The 21,918-nt window shown below is 35.4% G+C and overlaps 1 protein-coding gene across 1 annotated transcript; it reads left to right on the top strand.

Moving 5' to 3' along the window:
* The first annotated feature begins 4,671 nt into the window (after positions 1-4,671).
* LOC132267371 (uncharacterized) lies at positions 4,672-21,632 on the top strand. The gene is made up of 5 exons (XM_059768535.1): positions 4,672-5,115; positions 10,012-10,939; positions 12,290-12,699; positions 21,122-21,191; positions 21,350-21,632. The coding sequence occupies exons 2-5, from the start codon at positions 10,173-10,175 to the stop codon at positions 21,411-21,413; spliced, it is 1,311 nt and encodes a 436-aa protein (XP_059624518.1). The 5' UTR covers positions 4,672-5,115; positions 10,012-10,172; the 3' UTR covers positions 21,414-21,632.
* The last annotated feature ends 286 nt before the right edge of the window (positions 21,633-21,918 follow it).

Raw genomic sequence — 21,918 nt, 5'->3', positions numbered from 1 at the left:
AAACACTTTTTCAGAATTTTCTTTTGAACTCTCTTCAACACAAAAAGTTTTCAAGTCATTGTGTTCCAAATCATTTTTCAACAAAACCTTTTCAACATTATTTTTCAAAATTTCTTTTTCAAACACATTTTTCAAGACTTTCTCATTCACAAGGTCATGTATATGCAATGAAGGAGGAATGGGATATGAAACGGGACGGGTTACAACTTAAGGTTGCACCGGTTTACTCTCTCCATTGGACATTCCAACTTGATTGTCCACAATCCTACCACTCCGTAAGGTAGTCACTGCATTAACATGTTCAATGGTGTGGCCTTCCGATGAGGAATAGGTTTCCACAACACATTGTTGCTTAGGTGGGGCATTAATAGGCATCTTTCCCTTCTCTCTTGCATTGAGAGTGCTTGCTATTTGCCCTACTTAGGTTTTTAGCTTCGCAATAGATTGAGAGTGAGAATGAAGCAATTGAGTGTTAGCCTCTAAAGTGCCCAAAGCATTCAAAACTTTTTCTTCAGAGGCGGGACTTCTAGTATTACCTTAGGAATAAGATTGGTTGGGAAAATAAGAATTAGAAAATTGATTCCCTTGTGATTGATAAGGTCTATAACCTTAGGATCCTTGGTTTTGAAGTGGAGGTGGAATGTACTTCCCTTGAAAACCGCCTTGGGAAGAATTTAAGCCCTCTCCTTGGTTTTCCAAGATAAATTCGGATGATTCCTCCAACTTGGATTATAGTGAATACCATAAGAATTGTTCCCTTGGTTCATAAAAGCTGCATTGACTTGTTCATTAGGTTCATTTTGCACTTGTCCATGAGGACAATGAGAAGTAGAATGAAGGACACTAGTACAAGTCATACGTGTTTCATTTGATGCACGATGAGAATGGTTAGAGAAGGAAGATACTTGGTTCGCCGAGTTTTGGTTAATCAAAATTGATCAAACCTTTGAGATAAAGACTTCATTTCGGCTGCTATTTCATTTGAATGGTCGACTTGATGTAAGCCAACACTCTTCCTACCTTGTGAATTTCTACCATTCTTGGATGATAGTGTTCTATGCAAAGAATTTTCACTCATGCTCTCATAAAGACACCACACGTCATCCTTATGCCTATCAATATATGAGCCACCCATGGAAGCATCAACCATGCCCTTATAGTTATCCGATAAGCTCTCGAAGAAGTATTGAACTAATTGCCATTTGGGAATGTCATGATATGGACACTTCATAAGCAATTCATTGAAGCGTTCCCATGCCTCATGAAACGTTTCTCCATCCCCATATGAAAATTCTCGAATTGAGGTTCTCATGACATTGGTCTTAGAAACTGGATAGTACTTCTTCAAGAACTCTTGTTGCATTTCTGCCCAAGAAGTGATTAAAAAAGGCCTAAGATTGTTAAACCAATACTTTGCCTTGTCTTTTAAGGTGAATGGAAAAAGTATGAGTCTTAAAACCTCTTCCGGCATGTCCGTATATTTTACGGTGGAACATACTTCAAGAAACTCATCCAAATGCTTGTAGGGTTCTTCACTTGGAAGTCCATGATAGTTAGGAAGTATTTGAATGGTTTGTGACTTAATTTCATAATGATGTGCTCTAAATGGAGGCAATTGGATGCATGTAGGTGCATTATACTTGTTAGGCACATAATGGTCTCTTAAAACAAGAGGTGGATTAGCTACTTAAGGTGCAACATGAACACCTTGGTTTTGAATTCCTTGATTGATGTTGGGAGGTTGTGGAGCATACATTGGCCTTGGCATTCCATATGGAACTTGGCCTTGTTGTCGTGGTGGTTAGTGAATGAATGGCATAGGTATGCCTAATGGTACTTGTATGTTCTCATTGTACACATTGGAATGAAGGATACCTTGTTGATCTATGTGACCAAGGTCCTCAACATGATCATTATTATGGTCATCCATTGATAGATTGGCTCTATTTGAACTTCCTCTTCCCCTAGGATTTCTAACGATGGATTCAAGATGCAAATCAAAAGGGACAAGAGTTGGTCTTAATGAACGACGTCCATGCATGCACAATGCAAAACACAACAAACACAAAGAATGACAAACACTATGCCTTCACAACAATGCAATTAGACTTCTTCTACAAACACTTAATTCATATTCTCATGCTTTAACAACAATGATGCAAGAACAATTAAAAATAAGCCTCCACGCGGGCCGACGATTTAACTAAGGGATTGAGTAAAGAAAGTCTCACAAAGGTCCTTTAGCACTTCAACTCCAAATTTATAGCTTAGCTTAGCAAATTTTTAGAATTTTTGGCTTTTTTCTTGCTTGCTTAGCTTGAATGCTCATTTGCTTGCTTCCTCTACAACAATGCACCTAGTTAAGTAAGAACAACACAATAAGTAACCAAAAAGAAAAATAAAAAAAATAAAGTAAAGACACAATCAAAAGAGTACTAATCCTAATTGATTCCACAAATTCGACGTTGCCGAATCTAATCAATCAAATCCCCGGCAACGGTGCCAAAAACTGACCGGTGTATGCCGCACCACCGTCAAGCTTGAGAGTGTGTGGATTTTAAGGCGAGGGCTAAGAGTTTTATATTTATAGAAGCCACTACTACCTTTCACTATAAATATAGCTAGGGCGAGTGGGGATCGTCCCAAGGGATTGTGAGGATCGAACAATGTCGTAGAATTGTGATTAGGGCTAGTAGGTCGAGTGATCAAACAATTGGTTGGTTGGTTGATTAGAGAACAACTAAATTAAACTAAGTGATAACAAATAATGCAATTAAGAGTAAGTAAGAGAAAGAGAGATATTGGAGTTTAGAGATCACCACCAAGTAATGCATTTCTATACCATTGACAAGTGATTAATGAGGGCAAATGGTGTGTTGCAATATTGGTGTGTGTGTATTTGGTTGATTCAACAAACAAGGATGACTAGTTAAGCATGTATTGTCTAAACATCATGTAAAAGGCACAATATATCTAAGCAATGAAGCATATATTATCTAAATAACATGTGAAAGGCACAATAGATCAAAACAAGTCATTAATCCTTTCATTAAGCTCATAATCCAAATACAACACAAGGATAGAGACATATGTTACTTGCATTCAAAAGCTTGGATCATCAAACAACAAGCATAAATTGTCCTCCCATTTAACACTACACTACATCTATACTACTAACATGAAAATAAACTAGGGGAGAGGCACAATCCATTAAGAAATAAGTATGAACCATCAAGAGAATCACAAAAGCATTTCTTTAAGCATTATGTTTTGACAATCTCCAAATCTATAGCATCAATACACATAGACATGAATCAATAACACAACATCTAGAGACAAGCACATGAACATCTATTCTAGCATACATAAACATATGGATAGAATGAAATGATCAATTGGAAGCATTAAACCACATAAATCATTGAATAAACAAGATCTATATATATATCAAAGTGTCAAAACATTAATTACAACACTAATTCCTCAATAATACACAAGATTAAGATATAGAAAGCATGCTTGAGGTTAACTCTAGCCCCAAGAGGATGTCTAGCTACTCATGATGATGTTGCTCCAACCCTCAAGGGCTAACTCCATGGTTGAAATCTGCTCCTTGTTGATGAAAAACTCCAATGGTGTCTCTAGCCTCCCCCTCCTCTAAACTTTCCCCCCAAGAGAATAAACCCTAGAATTGTGTATATTTCAAAAAGTGCATCATATTCCTTTTATAGGTAGGTCAAGTGGCACACAAAATGAGCTGGGGTCGTGCAAAAAATATTCTCTAATGATTGGATAGAGGACGGATTGTACAAGCTGGAAATTTAACTTTTTCGCACTGGAGGAAGTTCGATCGATCGAACCTTGGGCTTGGATCGATCGAACTGGCTGAGATTCATTGAACTTAGGTTGGATCGATTCAACTGGTTGAGCTTTTTGGGAAAAGACAAATCGGAGATATTTTGAAAGATATTTTTGGGAAAAAGGACAAAAGTGGTTAGTGGGTGGTACAGCTGTAGATAGGATCAATCATTTGAATAAGGACAAAAGTGTTCGATCGATCGAAGGGTGGTGTTCGATCGATCGAACTTTTGGACTTTATACTTTTGGGTCAAGGTTTGGATCTATCTTGAAGTGCTGAGATCGATCATTGTTCGATCGATCGAACCTTGAAGTTGGATCGATCGAACTTTGCTGCTTCTCACCTTTAGTTTCATTTGCTTCTTTCTTTCTCCACTTTATCGAACCTTGAAGTTGGATCGATCGAACTTTGCTGCTTCTCACATTTGGCTTCATTTGCTTCTTTCTTTCTCCACCTTGCTCATTTCTTTGTTTAATCCCAGAATTGCTTCAATTAAGCTCTTATTTGGTTAAGTTAGCTTATTTTCGGAATACGTGCCTGAAAATAAAAATAATATGAAATTAATCTAAAACGGTAAAATAAGATAGATAAAGGTGCTAGAATGCCTAAGTTTAAGGATTTTAAATACGCACTTTTCAGTGTTCATCAGCGGGGATAAAAAAAAATCCAACCTAATAAAAAGTAAATCTACTCCATCAAGCCAAAAATAAGTCTAACAGTGGTAGATTTAACAAAACAACAACGAAAACGGCCTAAACAGCCTAAAAAAACTACCACCGAGCGACTAGGAACAACACTGCCGCCGAGTTTATTATGCGAACCTGAAAATAAAAAAAATAAAAAACGCGTTATCGGAAAAGGTCATCTTGTGTAATTTCACACGTGATAACAATTGGCCATTGACTTTTGTTCCCTCTCTCAAACTCTCACCGTCGGAGACCGATTCGGAGAATCTCTCTCTAAAAACTCTCTCAGAAATTCTCAAAGAAGGCTTAGGGCGATTGGGAGAATCTTTCTCTAAAACTCTTACCGGCTAAGGATTCTCGCAGGAGGGTTTATGGATTACGGTTGCAGATGTTCTTCTTCGTCTTCTCTGATTGTTTATGACTCGTCCTTCCGTCTGATTCTTCTTACCCTATTTCAACCGTCCGATCTCTTGCTGTCTCTCTCCATTCGATTCACACCTTGGTTACGAGACCTCCGCTAACATAGACCACTTCGTATTTATTTATAATACACAAAATCCACAAAGAAAGGTATTATTGCTATTCCAAATTTCAAAATTTTCAGTTGCAATTATATGAAATTCCATCATTCTGTATTTTAAAGAAAGTATTGCTATTATATTTGCTCTCAATGTTGTCATTTATTTTCCCCAATGTGTTCTGAATGTTATAATTTTGATTAAACATTAAACACCTAACTTAATGTCTGCAAAGGTAAGTGCCTTATTTAGGGTCAATGGTGGACTTATTTATTTAATAAGTGTGAAAAAGAAAACGCCAACAAATATGGTTCATTATTGAGTTCTGCTAGTTTTGATTGCTTCTCTCTCTATATTAATCCTTTATATAAAGTATAGAACCGGGAGCGGATAAAAAAAAAAAAAAAAAAAAAAAAAAAAAAAACTACACAAGATTGAAACGAGGCCCCTAATATCCCAGCCTAAGAAGTGCACTCTTGGACACGTTTTTGACACATCATGAACATGTCCATAATTTAAAAATAATTTTATCATTTCAGACACTTTATGGGACACTTGGCCAACACATTTGGACACTTGGTCATCACATTCTACACTCCGTTTTATGAAAATTAAAAAACCACAATTCTGGAAACAATATTATGGACAGACATCAAAGTGTCAAAATTTTTTTTTTTTTTTTCTAAAAAATTGACATTAAATATGTCACATAATGTAATGAACAAAAACATAACTATAATAACAAGATAGGAGAGTAATAAGATATATAATAAAAAATATATATATATTTTTTGTAGTTGAATAGTTTCATTCTCTAACTTATATAACTTTAGTATAGAAATTATAAATTAATTAAAGTATTATAATTATTTTAATCATTAGATATATAAATAAAAATTTATATTATATTAGTTGTGTCCATGTTGTGTGTGTGTCTTACTATTTTAGAATTTGCGTGTTGGCAGATCTGTGTCATATCATGTTCATGACTCCATGTTCCGTGTTCGTGTCTTTGTTTGTGTCTATGTCTGTGTCTGTGTCCATGCTTCTTTCCTTTGCTTCGGCCATTGTATAGTCTTCGGGTTTCTTTCCCCTTTTGAATGCTTTCTAATATTCTTACATATCATTTTACATTGCCCAATGGCTCAAGATTGATGGCTTTTGTTTTTTGGTTTGTTTGGGATTCATTGGGTTATGCCACGAGCTACCAAAGGCTGGATTGAGGCTTAGAGAGGGTGTATAGTGGGGGTCCAAGCTAGAGACTCTTGGAGGGTTACTTCGCTGTGCATTTGGTGGTGTTTGTGGCTTAAAAGGAAATGGAGATCCTTTGAAGGAAAGGAAAATCATATTGGGTCATTGAAGTTATCCATTTTTAGCACTCTTTTTTGTTGGGTTCTAGGGAGAAGTTGTAAATCCTTGGATGAGCTTGTAGAGTTTTTGGATTTGTTGAGGGTTTAGAGGCCCTACTTGGCCTTCTGTTGTTTCTGAGGGATGTGTTCCCCTATTAAAGGCTTTTAATGAATTCTTACTTATAAAAAACAGAAGAAGAAAAAAGTCTGTGTCCTTCTTAGCTCTCAGTATCCACAAAATCCCCTAATAATTTACAATTCCTCCCATAAACCCAAAAAAGAAAAAAAGAAAAAAGAAAAATAGAAAACTAATAATAAATCATGGTCACTTACGTGTTGAGGCTTAGACAGATGCTGATTATGCAGGATCAATTTCAGATAGGAGGTCTACTTCAGGTTATTGTACCACTATTGGCGGTAACTTGGTTACTTGGCGCAGTAAGAAGTAGGATGTTGTCTCTCGATCTAGTACAGAGGCAGAGTATAGGGCTATGGCTCTTGGGGTAGGTGAGTTGCTTTGGCTGAAAACCTTGATGACAGACTTGTGCCTTCCAGTGTCGCTTCCATTCTCACTCTACTGCGACAACAAGTCTGCCATTAGCATAGCAGCAAATCCCGTTCAACATGACAGGACTAAGCATATAGAGGTGGACCGTCACTTCATTCGAGAGAAGATCATCTCTGGTCAAATTTGCACTCCATTTGTCACAAGTTCTCAGCAGCTTGCAGACATTCTTACAAAGGGCGTCAGCAAGATTGTGTTTGAGAATGCATTGTCCAAGTTGGGCGTTTCAGATATCCACGCACCAACTTGAGGGGGAGTGTTAGCATTTATGATACTACGATTTATGGTATAACTTACCATAATAGCAGAGATTTGACTATGCATATAATAGCATATATATGATACCACGATTTATGGTATGACTTACCATAATAGCAGAGATTTGACTATGCCATAGAATATGCTTTAGAATAAGTTGTGATTTGATTTTGATTTGATTTAGTTTCCTTTCTTGTAATATGAGCATGTGCTCATTTTATCTATAAATATTAGACCTGTGAATGAGTAATTCATCTCATTTAAGCCTTTACGCAATTCTCTCTTTTCTTTTCTTTTTATATATTTCTACTAATATCAAATATAAAAAGTAAATCCATCAACTGTATAAGCATTCAAGAACCATAAACAGACCACAAATTTGTTTTCTTGAAAGGCAAAACAGAGCACAAAAGGAGTTAAATCTATTAACAAAAAAAAAAAAATAGTTGTTAACAAGAAAAGAAAAGAAAAGAAAAATAGAGTCAAAGAAACAAAAAAGATGCCGAGACAAAAGAAGTAGATGAAGAGAGAGAGAATGTGTTAAAGAAGAAAAGGAGAAAAAATAGAGCTAAAAAAAAAAAAATAAAAAGACAGAGAGGAGAACTAGACGAAGAGAGAAGTAAACATAGATGAGAAGAGAGGAGTAGAGGAAAAGAGAGAGGAGAAGAAGAAGAAAGAACTGACATGGTTTTGTCGTTCATCTCTGCCACTAGTGCTTTGTCGTTCGTCTCCACCAATAGGGTTTTGTCGTTGGTCTCGCAGCCTCACTCTTTCTATGTTCGGTTGACACTTTGACTCTTGGACTTTTTTATTTGTTTACTCTTTTGAACAAAAGTTATTTCTCTCATACACAGGTTTTCTTATTTGTTTATTAAATTGCCAAAAGTATCCTTTTTGGCTTAAGAAATAGAATAATCATTTAAAAAAAAAAAAGCAGTGAGACGCGTTTGACAAATAGGACGAAGTGCAACCAAGTCACGCGCCTAGTAAACTTTACTGCGCCTAGGATGACAACAAGCGCTAGATTTGTGCCTCGAGCACCTAGGCGCGACTTTAACAACATTGGGCTCAACAATGTACTCTTCATTAAATTTAGCCTCCCTTCCTTCGAGCGGTATTGCTTCTTCCAGCCTACTAACCTTCACTCGAAGCTCTCAATTACCTTATCCCAGACAAACACGCTCCTCGAAGCCAACCCTAAAGGTAGCCCCATGTACGAAATCAGAAATGCCCCGACACCGCACCCCAGAATGTCTGCCAAAGAAGAAACCACTACAACCTCTCCCACCGGCACAATATGCTCTTTCCATTGTTCATTTTCGGAACAGAGACTGCTTGAAAGCAAATCAAAACGCATCTCAAGTATCTTAGCTAAGACTCGACTACATCACAAAAAACTATGGTAAGACTACAAATGAAGAGCTCTAGCTCTGCTTGACTCGGTAAAAGTTCAATTGTATTTCTTTCCCAAGTAAACGAGGTTGAGGTTGAGGTTGAGGTTGAACAATATTTTTGAACTCCTTTAGCAAAAGAGCCGAGGCATAATAACTCATAACTTGACTCGTTAGGTTCTCAATGAACACTAGTTCATGCTTATGGCTTGTGCATATGGTTCACTTTTTACTAGAATTTGTTTTGTGAATTGGCTAGTGCATTTGGCTCTTTTCTACTAGAGTTTGTTTTCTTGTATAGTAACTTTTCTCCTTATCAATCCTGTTCTAAAGCTTGAGTTACAGCTCCTTTTGTCTGAACTCAAGACTAGCTAAACGGGCCAAGATCGAGCTTGGTAAGCAGTGTCTGAGCTAGAACAGTTTTCAATTGATTGACCCGAGCTTGACACCTAAGTATTTGGATCTGCTCAGTTCAATTACAGTCATAATCATTGGATTATATACGTTTATCAAGTTACACATTTCAAATATGAAGTCAAAGGTAGCTGGTCGAATAATTCAAAATTCTTTAAGTGAAATATTAAAAGAAAACACTAACTGAGAGCTTGATTTGATAGTATGTAGGAACACTAAATCTCTGATTATTATTATTTTTATAAGTAAACTATTATAAAAGGCACTCAATTGGGGGAGCACATCCTACAAAAATTACACAAGGACCAAATGGAGCCCATATAATCTCAAAATCCACTAATTCCCCTATTGATTTGGGCTATTCTCTATGGCTTGTCTGGGGTCCACTCGGTCATACCTCTTTCCACAATGAGCATGCTCGAGATATGGAGAGGTTGTATGGTGGGGTCTCAGGCTACCAATTAATTTGATTTTTGGTGTGTATTATAAATATGAGAAGGGTATTTAAATTCTCACCAAGATTGAGATTGAACTTTGTATATAGTTGATCCCCTCATATCAAGCACTAATTGAGCAAAATTGACTGACTTACTTGCTTATAATACACAGCAATACGAATGCTAGTATTTGGTAGTAGAGAAACCCCATGCACAATGGATGTTTGGTTTGTGCAGAACAACACTGTACTGCTTACTGGTTGATCTTTATGTCGCTGTTTAAGAAAAGGGGGTTAAATTTTGTGTGGACACAGTGGACTACTTCCAAATAACACATGGGATGTGCATTTTCTCAATTGTCATGAATTGAGAAGTCTTAAATGTATTTTTTTTTTTTTTGATAAGTAAAGATTGTATAAAGAAGCCTTCAAAAGGGGAACACATCCCTCAGAAGATACACAAGAAGTCTTAAATTCTTGGGGTTATGGTGTTTTTTTTTTATTAACCCCTTTTTGGAAAATCATTCTATTTCAGGTCTCTGAAAGAGAAGTTTTTGCCTTGTGGTGCTGTACAAACAAATTAAAGAGTTACTTCATTACCTAGTAAATACATATAGCAGAGGAACACACTTAAAGAATGATATGTGCCATCCTAGTGCATGACATAAGACGACCATTTCAGCTAGCACTTTGCATATGAAGATGTCAATGAGGAGGACTAAATCACCTGGGTGGGCTGCATTTGACCTCAAACAGCGACAGAAAAAAGTTTTTGTACCTGAAGGTGAAGCTGATTCTTACCCACCTATGTCGAGCGCTATCGCTCCTCTTCAAACATGCCAAAACCTTGTGAAGAACAATGATCCCTCGGCAAAGTCTTTCTCATCTGTGCTACTCCCTTCTGCAAATTTTCCGTCTTTGGTGAATAAGGATTTTGGGAAGCCATTATCAAACAGCAATTCTAATGAAAAACATTGCAATGCAGTCTCTGAGGAATACTCTGTTATTCTGGCTTGTAAAAAGCTTAGAGAGATCCACTGTTGGGCTGACAGAAGCTTGATTGAGGATATTATGAAAGCTGTAGATAATGACATTGACAAGGCCTCAACTTTATTGAAAGAAATGGTTTCTTCTGGTAGCTCTGAGGGGAATAACAGAACAGTCAGCGGACTTAAATCTAATTCTAAGGATTTTCTCTGTGACAACAATTTATTGCGAGATAAAGGTGTTTCTTTAGGAGAGAGCACAAGCCTTGCAGAACTTAGCCATGTTCTTGAAGATTGTTTTAATGACAAGAATAAAGAACCAATACATGGCCATACTTCTCGAGTAGAAAAGCTTTCTGATGACATTGAATGTATGAAACTGACTTTGCAGCAGTTGAGTTCTATACCTGTTGAGCCTGATTGGGAGGAAGATGACATTTACTTGATTCATCGAAAAGATGCATTAAGGATGATGAGGTTTGTGTTCAATATTCATAATCTGCTTTTGGAATTTATTTAGCATTGGCTTAAATGATTTAAATGACTTTTTAATACTTAGAAAAGATCTTTCTGATTCTTATTTCCATTTTCATTATTTCCACAATTTCACTTGCTTATGGACCATGAATGGTGCACTCCCCATTGAACATTTTTTACATGGCATGGGATATTTTCTACACACTTCATTTGGAGAAAAATAATGTATATCATATGCCAAAAGCATTTCTTAGAAGGATTATGTCGGTGACCGATAAATGTGTTAGTGGTGAATTTTGATGCTGTTTCATAACTTTGGTATCAAATCCCAAATCTTTGGACGTAAGAACATGAGTAAATATTAATCCCAAATATTAAATGATTTAAATGACTTTTTAATACTTAGAAAAGATCTTTCTGATTCTTATTTCCATTTTCATTATTTCCACAATTTCACTTGCTTATGGACCATGAATGGTGCACTCCCCATTGAACATTTTTTACATGGCATGGGATATTTTCTACACACTTCATTTGGAGAAAAATAATGTATATCATATGCCAAAAGCATTTCTTAGAAGGATTATGTCGGTGACTGATAAATGTGTTAGTGGTGAATTTTGATGCTGTTTCATAACTTTGGTATCAAATCCCAAATCTTTGGACATAAGAACATGAGTAAATATTAATCTAATAATATTTTTGGGGATTAAATAATGTAGTTATGTAACATATAGTGTTCAATTTCGCACTTCACTTGTTTTGGAGCAGTTTTGTAACAAAATAAAAGTAATAAGTGAAATTAAATTAAATTATTGAATATACTTACTGATGATTGCTCAACCAAACATGTCAGATACACATCTCATATCCATACCCAAGTGTTGTGTGTTTGGCATTGGTACTTCACACATTTAGAATAGTTCATATAACACAGGAAATTATAAATGTCTGGTTTTCTCCTTTTAGGTTACTTTACTTTGGAGAAGTCTACTGCATTTGTGCAAAGCTTGATAGGAAATGTGTGTTATATCCTTAACTAAGTCATGCATTATTTGTTGATCCTTTTGAAAAAATCCCATGCTTGTCACCATAATAGTTAAAAACATGCATAGTCTCCAAAAAGCCCCATGATCGTCAAGGCTCAGCTTGAGCATCCACGTACACTGTGATATGAATTTCTTCCTGAAATGGAGGCAATTTTTAAACACTCGTAGAATGTATTTGTTACATTTGTGGTCCCAATGTACTCATGCTTCCAACTACCCTGGACTATGGTTTGTCAAATACTATGGTTTGTTGGTTGCTTTGTAGTCATATATGAAGTTCCTATTCTTTTTATTGTTGCAGGTCAGCGTCTCATCATTCAAGGGCAGCTACTGATGCTTATCTAAGAGGTGATCACTTCTCTGCCCAACAGTCTTCAATAAAGGCTCGGAAGGAATGGCTGGCTGCTGAAAAGCTTAATGCAAAGGCAGCGAAGGAAATTATAAGTATCAGGAATTGTAACAACGATACCTGGAAATTGGACTTACATGGTCTTCATGCAGTAGAAGCGGTTCAAGCTTTGCAGGAACACTTGCAGAAGATCGAATCCCAGGTATTATTAAATCGTTCAGTATCTCCTAGTAGAACCAACGAGAAAGCTGGTTTTGTATGTTCTGCATCTCTTGAATCTTTGGGTTGTATGGACATGGAGAAGTTGGATACACAACAGGCATCATCAAGGCAGAGACCAACATCATTGCATGTTATAACAGGTATTGTTATTTATTCGGTGAATAACATATAATTCCTATCCACACCTGTGCTACATTTGAAGTTGCTCCAGGCTATTTTGCTTTACATACCTACATAACTAGATTAATTTTAACTGTTCCATAGCCTACAATATGCGCAGATTTTCATTCCTAAACCTAAAAGAAAGATTTATTGCCAGTTATATGCCTAGAACATCCATTATCAATCTACCAATTATCATTTGCTTTAAGAGTCATGTGGATTACTATGCATTTTACCTCTTCTTTTTCATCCAAATTTCATTTTTATTAGAAGTGTTTTTTATTTCTATTTTTATTTGCCGGTAGAGACTTAATTGGGAAAGGTTTAACCATCTCTGTACTTCCTCTAGTCTTTTCTTGGAGAAAGAATGTTTAATGCTTTATTTCTTCTTCTTAAGATAATTTATGCGTTTAGTGCATTGTTTTTTATAAGTATTTATGAGTTTAGTGCATTTAAATCATATATGACCCTTTTCCAAACAATAATGACTTGTTGGATTATGTTTAAGGAGATCTAACTTCTTAGACTCACTAGATTTCTTATGGCTATCTTACTTAATATATTACCAATCTTAGCCTTAGAATGTACTTTTCCAACTGCATTATTTTTTGTCCTTTGAATCAATTCTAGCTTTTCTAATCTAGTTTACAGTTCTTTGTTCATATTTCTAGACCGTGCAGTTTCTAGTTCATCTTTGTTCATCTCTTTCCATCTTAAGTTTAGTCACTGGAACTGTTGTACTAGCAATTTCTAACTTCAGACTTTCTGTTCAAAGTTCCATTGCTTTTAATTTATTCAACAGTTCAAAATTTCAGTTTTTAAACTTAAGAAATCATTAATGCAGCTCAGCAAAAGCAAGCCAAAAAATATAATCTTCATTATATTCAAAAGTACATACCTTGGGAGATTATATATTAGCCAATTCATGATCAGAAGCGTCACAAGAAGAGTTGCATGCTTTTTAAAGCTAAGTTCCTTATCACAGTCACTATCAGAAGTTGTATTAGATAAACTAGGATGATCTTTAGGCATCAAATTGTCAAATGAAACATAATCATCAGTATAAACACATTCAACTGATTCTATCTTCCATTTACCGGGAAAAGAAACTTATTATATCTTCTTAATATCCATATTTTTCCTATAGATCAACTATTTGTATTGAGTAATACGTTGTGATACCAGTTGATGAATCTACAATCGATAAGCTCTAATACCAATTGATATTTCGTGAGATTGATACCTAGGCTCTGATGTGTGAGTGGTGATCTAGACCTAGAGGGAAGGGGGTGGAAGAGTTCTTATGGAATTATAAAAAAAAAAAAAAAGTTCTTATGGATACCTTTTTGGCAATTAATTTTTAAAATTATCATTAATTCTTTTTGAAATTCAGTTATGATGATTGATATTCAAATTTCTATTTATACCTATTAGATTTTAAATTTCATCCATCATATCCACAATCATGCATTAATAGAAAATCAATTAGAGCATACCTACAAATTTTTACATGCAAAACCGAATGTGGAAAAACCAAGGGACCTAGTTCAGATTGGCACAATGCACCATATGAGAAAGAAACTACAACCACATTGACAATTCCTACACCCTAGAACCCCTAGTTATATTTTGACATAAACTGACACCAAACTCTCCACTTGCGTCTTCAGGTTGTTCGTCCGCTTGTCAACAGACTTTCCTCTTCACGTATCTGCTGCTCTATTGATTGTTTACCTTTTTGCTCTGAAACATGATTGATTGATTGGTATTGAATTGATGAATTTTTCCTTGATCAACACTTGATCACATATAATGGTGTCCAAGGAAACCCTAGATTGAGTAATAAGAAATTCTACTCCCCCCCAAGGTCTTTCTCTCTATATATGATTAGAGGCTTCAATTTCACACCTAGACTGACTATAACTGTATATTTATAGCCATTATAGGTAGCCCATACGTTTTAAATAGTTGAATTCTTGTAATTTTATATTTTATATATTTTTTAATCTTTTTTTGGGAGTGTTTTCAAAATATATGTTTGTTAGGTTCAATCAATCAACTCTTTGATCATCACCCTGAGGAGTCGCTTTGATTGATCATTCGATCACTTATTTGATTGATGCTCTTAGTAATTCAACCCAGTACTCAAATGACTTAAAACACTTCGACACATTACAACTCAAGTTTTGAGTAGAAAATTGCCAACACACGATTCTTATTCCTAACACCTTGCATAGGCAGCAACATCGAGGCCCTATATGGAGTTTAATGCTGTCATACATTCTTTGATCGTTACTTTCAGCAGTAGACTCAATGTGTGAGGTATTAGACCCAAGTTGACCAAACTAGAGCACCATCTCCATTGTTTCAACCTTGTCATATTCATTAAATGAATTCATAAGTCATGATGGCTGAAAATATCTCTCTGCTGGAAGTTGAGTTTCGGGATATCGATTTTGCTGTCCTATCATCCATACGGACTGATTTCACAAAAAAAATGTCAACGTATTAAATGACTGCATGGTATTTGCAAGCAAAAGGACATTAGATAACATCTATATGAACATTACGTGGGAAACCAATCTTGAAGTTATAGCATTTACTGGTTTGAAGTGTGTTGGTGAGATACTTGCATAAGAAAGCTTAGGCTGCGTTCATTAACGTGAAACATTTTCTATTTTTGCTTCTGCAAGAAATAGAAATATAATTTCGTTTTTTATGAGTGAAAATAGAAAACGGAAAACGGAAATGGTGTTTATTAAAATCATTTTGTCGTCACAATTTGCAAAAGTAAAAACAGAAAACCGTTTAGTAACACATTTGTTGAACATTTTTTGTTTCCTATTATATTTCAGATTCATCTATTAAAAACTTACCTTCAAATCCTAACAGTACATGGTTTACTTAATAATTTGGAGTAGATACATGGAATACATTCAGGGAAAAAAAAAATACAACATCAAATTTAAAGCAACACATTCTAACAATAACATTTACATGAACATAAAATATATCCAATTTAAAGTCATAATTTGTGATTGAATCACGAACTCCTTATTCTTCAATACATTCTCATTTTCATATTCATCAAATAAAATGCAAGTGGCTTTGAGTAGCTATACAATAGTGATCTCTTGCTCAAGCAAGAAATTTTCTACACATTTACCATTGGATTAAATCCAACAGTGATATTACAAATCTACCTTTCTACCTTCCTAATCCAGCAAAACCATTTTTCTACCCATTTAGAGTTTCCTAAACCACTTTTCTCCCTATTTAAAGTTTACTAAATTGATTTTACCAAAAAAATCCCAGTATAAATTAATATTTCGAATTTAGAAATTTTTGACGACTCATTCAATTTTTGATAAAGTATTGTTATTGATGTGAATAAAAATATTGTTTCATACTTTTCATTTTTGGGAATTAAAATTGATTTACTATACATTGATATGGTTGGCACATTACTTTGTTTTTAATCATTTTTTGAATTCTTTGATTTTTTATTCTTAATTTCAACCGTTTATTAGTTCAATTCAGTCAAGACGAGACGAAAAAAATTCTATTGGATTTTCATCTTCTTGAAAAAATTCTATTGGATTTATATCTTATCGAAAAAATTCAACATGTACATATTCTTTTATTATTTAAACTTTTAACTTTGCCATTTAAAAAAACAAACAAAAAAATTTCCAAAAAGTGACGTGCTACAGTGATGAAAATGTTTTGGCCGCTACAGTGAGAAAAAAAGGAAACGACTTTTATGTTTTCTCTTTTCTTCATAAATTTGAGAAACGGTTGAGAAACGTTTGCACTATGAAAAAGTAAAAACACATTATTTAACATATTTTCTGCTTTTGTTTTGCCTTTTTAGGAAATAAAAACAGAAAACAAAAAATGTTTCTTGTTAGTGAACACACCCTTAATTATATAGAGGGGGAGAGAGAATGAGAGAGTTAGTGAGAGAGAGAGATTGGGATCGTGCAAGAACATTTGGTGACCATACTTGTTTGATCGTTATATATATATATATATTTTTTGACTAATTCATAGAAACACTAGGACTAAACATCTGATATTTCTCAGTGACTTATACATATACAATAAATGTATATGACATATCACTACCAAGCATACGATATTGATTCTCCATTTCTGGATTAAAAGTAATAATAAAAAAATTCACACACACACACACACACTGACAAACAAGTACAGAATTCACCTTTAGAGCAATAACAAAGTAGTTAAATTATGTTATAAATGCAATTTCTATGTTCAACACTGAGAAGTTCTTGAAAGAATCCATTCTTGCTCTCATTTAAGAAAACTAATGCTATGTTTGGTTAAGGGAAATATTGAGGAAGGATGGAAGAGAGGAGGGATGGATGAGCTTTCTCATGTTTGGTTGGAAGGAACGGAAGAGAGGGAGGAAGCAAGTTTTCTTATCCGTTCAAAATTGGGTGAAAGAGAGGAGGGAAAGAGTGAATGACTACCTAAATATATAAAATACTAATTTTGACCTTTCCGAAAAAATTGTTTTTATAATTTTATATGAGTGTATACTGGAAAAATATATAAAAACCCTCCTTTCCTTCCAACCAAAGAAAAAAATTGTGTCACCCGACCCGACTCACCCCATCCATCATTTCCACTATCCCTTCTATTTTTTTTTTTTTTTTTGATAAGAAAAAATATATTAGAAAGCGTTCAAAAGGGGAACGTGCCCAGGAGCTGTACAAAAACTAGAAACAAGAAACAAGGAAAAGACCTATGGTCCCAAAGAACCCATAAAGTCCACCAATTCATCTATGGATGAATAATTTCTCCCCCAACCCCAACGAAAAAGAGAAAAGATAATGGAAAACTTCAACGCCCTAATGGAAGATTCCTCCCCATCAAAAGATCCCTTGAGGGAGACACCTTCCCTTCTTTAGGGATGCCTCATCCATCCTTTCCCCTCTCCCTTCTGTCCATTTTTCCATCACTTCAACCAAACAGAGCATAAATAAAGAGGCTTAAGGAGATACAGAAGAACCCAAAGTGCTACCTCAAAGAGAAAATTCTTCCTGGACATAGAATCAGGCTATCATCCTTTTAGAAGGATGGAGGAGGTCCATTGAATATGCAATGAACAGAATACTTCCCTTTTGTTCTTTAGTCGGCCAACCAATGACATTATTTGGATGATCTTTGACAAAAGAAGCGCTTTGGATGTTTTTAAGATCTCAAATGAGAGCTTGAACATAAATTTTGCAAAAGAATTCACACAATACTCCAAATTATATTATCCCGACTCAATACTTGTGTCAGGGAACACTTTCACATCTATATTAGTCAATGGAATGACTTTAATCCCCATAAAGGCCAGATCTAAGATCCCATCATGCAATCACTGACGTAGCAACCAAACAATCAATAAACCAACAATGCGACTTTCAAATTTCCAAAACTATATCTGAAAGAGCTTACTGGTAACGAAATTTGGGGCAAGAGGAATCTGAGTGAAAGAGAGACAGATCCAAACAAGCAAGTTTAGGGTTATGGTTTATTCTTTGCCTCAATGGTCTGCTGTGAGCTCTGCAGTGCTGGAGAGTGAAAAACAGAGCGACGAACAAAATTTTCCTTGTTTTCTGTTCTTCTTTTATTTTTTATTTTTTTTTTCCTTTTTCTTTTTTGGCTTTTAGGAACAAAAATGCATTGCTACCAAGTGACCCCTTCGCTTTCAGATCTGTCTATCATACCAATTAAAATACTTCTGAATGGAAGCAAGCGAATTGTAGACTATCGTAGGATCATTCCTTGAGAATCTGAAACTTCCATCTTGACTTTTTGTTAACGTCTCCACTTGTATCATGTGGATAATGTCAGCATTTCTCTAGCAAGTTTATACTTCATTCAAGTAATACTGTGACACCCTATAATATCAGGCAGCACTTGATTTCTTCCCTTAAGGAAAATTTGCATGCTGGCCTATTTGTCGGTCCTCTTGATTCACACCATTCTTGGCATCATTGTACTCTACGAAGTGTCTTCTTTGCACATGAAATGTAACATCACCATTGGGTTGAAAAGTTTGGATAGTTTATTTCTTAAGATAAAGTTTTCAGTTGTCTTATAGCTCAAATAGAAACTCATATAGCATAGCATTAGTTAGTCTCGTTTCTTAATGATATTCTTGAATGCACACATATGATTTAGAACCTGCACTTATACCAAACTGATGAAGAACATGTTCGTGGAACACCGTCTTATTACTTATAACACCACTATTGATATAGGACATCTGTAAAAGCGGGCCTCTAGTGGTTGAATGTCTCAGGCAATATGGGGGTTCTTAGGCTTAGTAGAGGGTGTAAGCGGAGTGTAAGATTATGGGAATTTAGTCGAGAAAGATGTGAGTGTTTAGAAAGCACTAGGAAGAGGTTTAGCAGTTTAGAAAGCATAAACGAACAAAAATGAATTATGTGCTGGACCTGCTGGTGTTAATGTTTAGGTTTCATTTAAAGATGGACAGAAGAGTTGTTCGAGGCAAAGAGAGAATTGAAGAAGAGGCATTTTTTTCTGTCAAATAACAAAACTGACAGGTAAATATTTTAAAAATTGTAGTACTTTCTTTTTGTCCCTGTTAGACATTATCAAATCCACGCCACAAAAGGTGTACAACTTTTTATTTTACACCTGGTGTAAGTGGATCCCATGAGGTAGGATTGAAATAAGGGTTGTTTGGAGGAGGAAACCAAGACACAACTGGATTGGGTGGGATGGGATGGGAATATGATAAATTCATCCTGCCTAGCCTACCTTGATTATGCAGTGAAATATATTATTTTTTTCTTATTTAATCGCATTTCCTTGAAGATTTTTTTCTTGTATAAAAGCCCAGTTAAAAATACCATTTCCTCATTTCAATGGTTTCATGTACTCTCTCTCTCTCTCTCTCGATCTGAAGCCATCATTCTCTGTCATCTATTTTTCAACTTTATTATATACATATATAAATATATGTATGTATTGGCGGCACTCTCATGTTTGCACACGAATTGGCAGAGTGGGAGCAAGTTCACTTGAAAATCGGTTACTCAAATTGTATAGCTCGTGAATTCATTGGAATCCACAGGCCCACATAATTTCCAAAGCATTCCACTTCCAGTGCATGTATTGGTGCTTCATCTATCAAATATGCAAGCAAAAGTGTGAGTTGCAGGGCTTTAGCCCAAGACCTGATGGGCTGTGGTGAAGCTGCTTACCAACGTCCTACTATTTTTTTTGTCGCCAATAATTTCATTTAACATAAATTTGGTATTCAGTTAAATTGAACCACATGTAGTTTTATTTCGACATATGAATGGTGACATGTTTATCTCATGAAGTCTTGGACTCTTTTGTCTTTATCCGATAGTCTTGAAGGCTTTGGAGTTATTAAAGGAAAATGGACAAAAATGATATTTAATAAACTAATAGGACGACATATTAATTGGGATCATTATATTTACATGCAATACACACTCTCTAAAGAGTCCAGCTCTCAAGAAATTTTTGAGTTTGATGCTAGCGTCTGCTCCCGCTTTGTGTGACTTAAATCATTACCCAGTGTGGTCCCCATTAATTGAGGGTGTTAGGAGGAGTAGATTGGATAGTCATACAGAGTCTGATATTAATTACATAAAGTGGTTGTCCTCTAGATTCAACCCCACCTTCTCATGCTTGATAGTCTCAGTTATGTGATTGTATTGAGTGTCCCTATTATAATGTTCATATCCATATCAATGGATCTGTGTATAATACGGTTATCCACTGTTTGTGTGTGTGTGTGTGTGTGTAGATGTAGATGTATTTATTTCGTATTTTTAATATATGAAGCAGTACGGTTTTCTTGAAGAACTGTGAAGATATGAGTTTTGTGGTTACTACTTACTAGATGGGGTGCTTATGAAGTGGCAGCTAGAGAACTTGTAATGAAAATTAAATTATTATGTGTAGGCATGCCATTTCCTAAGCAAAACACTTCCCCCCATAAATTGCGTTTTAAATTCTACGTTTTTGGAATTTATCTAACTGGTAAATCATCCACGGCCTTGTTATTCTTTTTCTTGTTGCTATTAATACTGAAATGATATCCTCTACTATTGACAATAAAATGACCAGTACAACTGGCCTCCCAATTGTAAATTAATCAATGCTCCTCCTTTACCTAGTTTGGTGCCCGCGATCTATCTTCCAACGGCACCTTCAAGTTTTTTAAATGTAGGACCAATCTTGAAAGTTTTAAGCTCCCATACTGATCTGATCACCATGAAATTATCTTTTTTGGGACGAAAACTGTGAATGTCATCCACATACGAAGTTTTAATATGTGCATCTGCACTGAAAGTGTGCACCTGTTCTGTTTTCTAACAGGTATAGGCAATCATAGCCGGGGACAAGCTGCACTTCCAGCAGCTATCAGAAATTTCCTCGATGAGAATGGGTGAGGTTACTGTCTTGCAAACCTCAACACATAAGTGCATTCACACTTTTGATTACTCTTTATGCCTGCGTTTGGGATACAAAATTTTGGAGATTTGGTTGTTCACTTCATTATTATTATTATTATAAACAACATATTGGTGTATATTTGCATTGCAGATACCGCTACCATGAGGCAAGACCAGGGGTAATTACAGTACGGCCCAAGTTCCGTCGCCAGTGAATCCTTAAGGTTGATCTGGCTGACTAATACACAAGGGTGTAGCCGTTTATCTAGGAAAACACCTTATCTGGGTTTTCGCAGAATTGGCAAAGAGATCATTTGTATTTCCGCACTAATTTATGCATTCTGCTCATGTAAAAACGATGTTGTTGAGCACTTATTTTCCTGTATGAAAACTCAAAAATTTTGTTATTAATATTATTATTTTTTTTTCCTGAATGGTGGCATTTTTTAGGTTTACTTAAAACCTAGAATGGAATGAATTTTAAATTGAATTATCCAAAATGGTAAATAAATTAAAGGGTTAAAGTGGTTATCTTGTTGTTGGGGTTGAGAATCGTATCCGCTCCGTCGTGTTGGAGGGAATTGTCATCTAAAAGATGATGAGGTAAGCTACAATGTCTCTAATTTGCTTATTGATGTGGGGACAGACAACGAGAAGTTGTTGAATGATGAGTTTTAGGTCAAAAGATACAGTATTTTACTGAGCTAAACTACAAGCATT

The sequence above is a fragment of the Cornus florida genome, unplaced genomic scaffold (genome assembly GCF_030987335.1).
Source record: "Cornus florida cultivar Cherokee Brave unplaced genomic scaffold, ASM3098733v1 CherokeeBrave_3.0.0_Hap2_Chr07, whole genome shotgun sequence".
Classification (NCBI taxonomy): Eukaryota; Viridiplantae; Streptophyta; class Magnoliopsida; order Cornales; family Cornaceae; genus Cornus; species Cornus florida.
The sequence above is the reverse complement of the archived record's forward strand: the minus strand, read 5'-3'. Positions and strand labels throughout refer to the sequence as shown.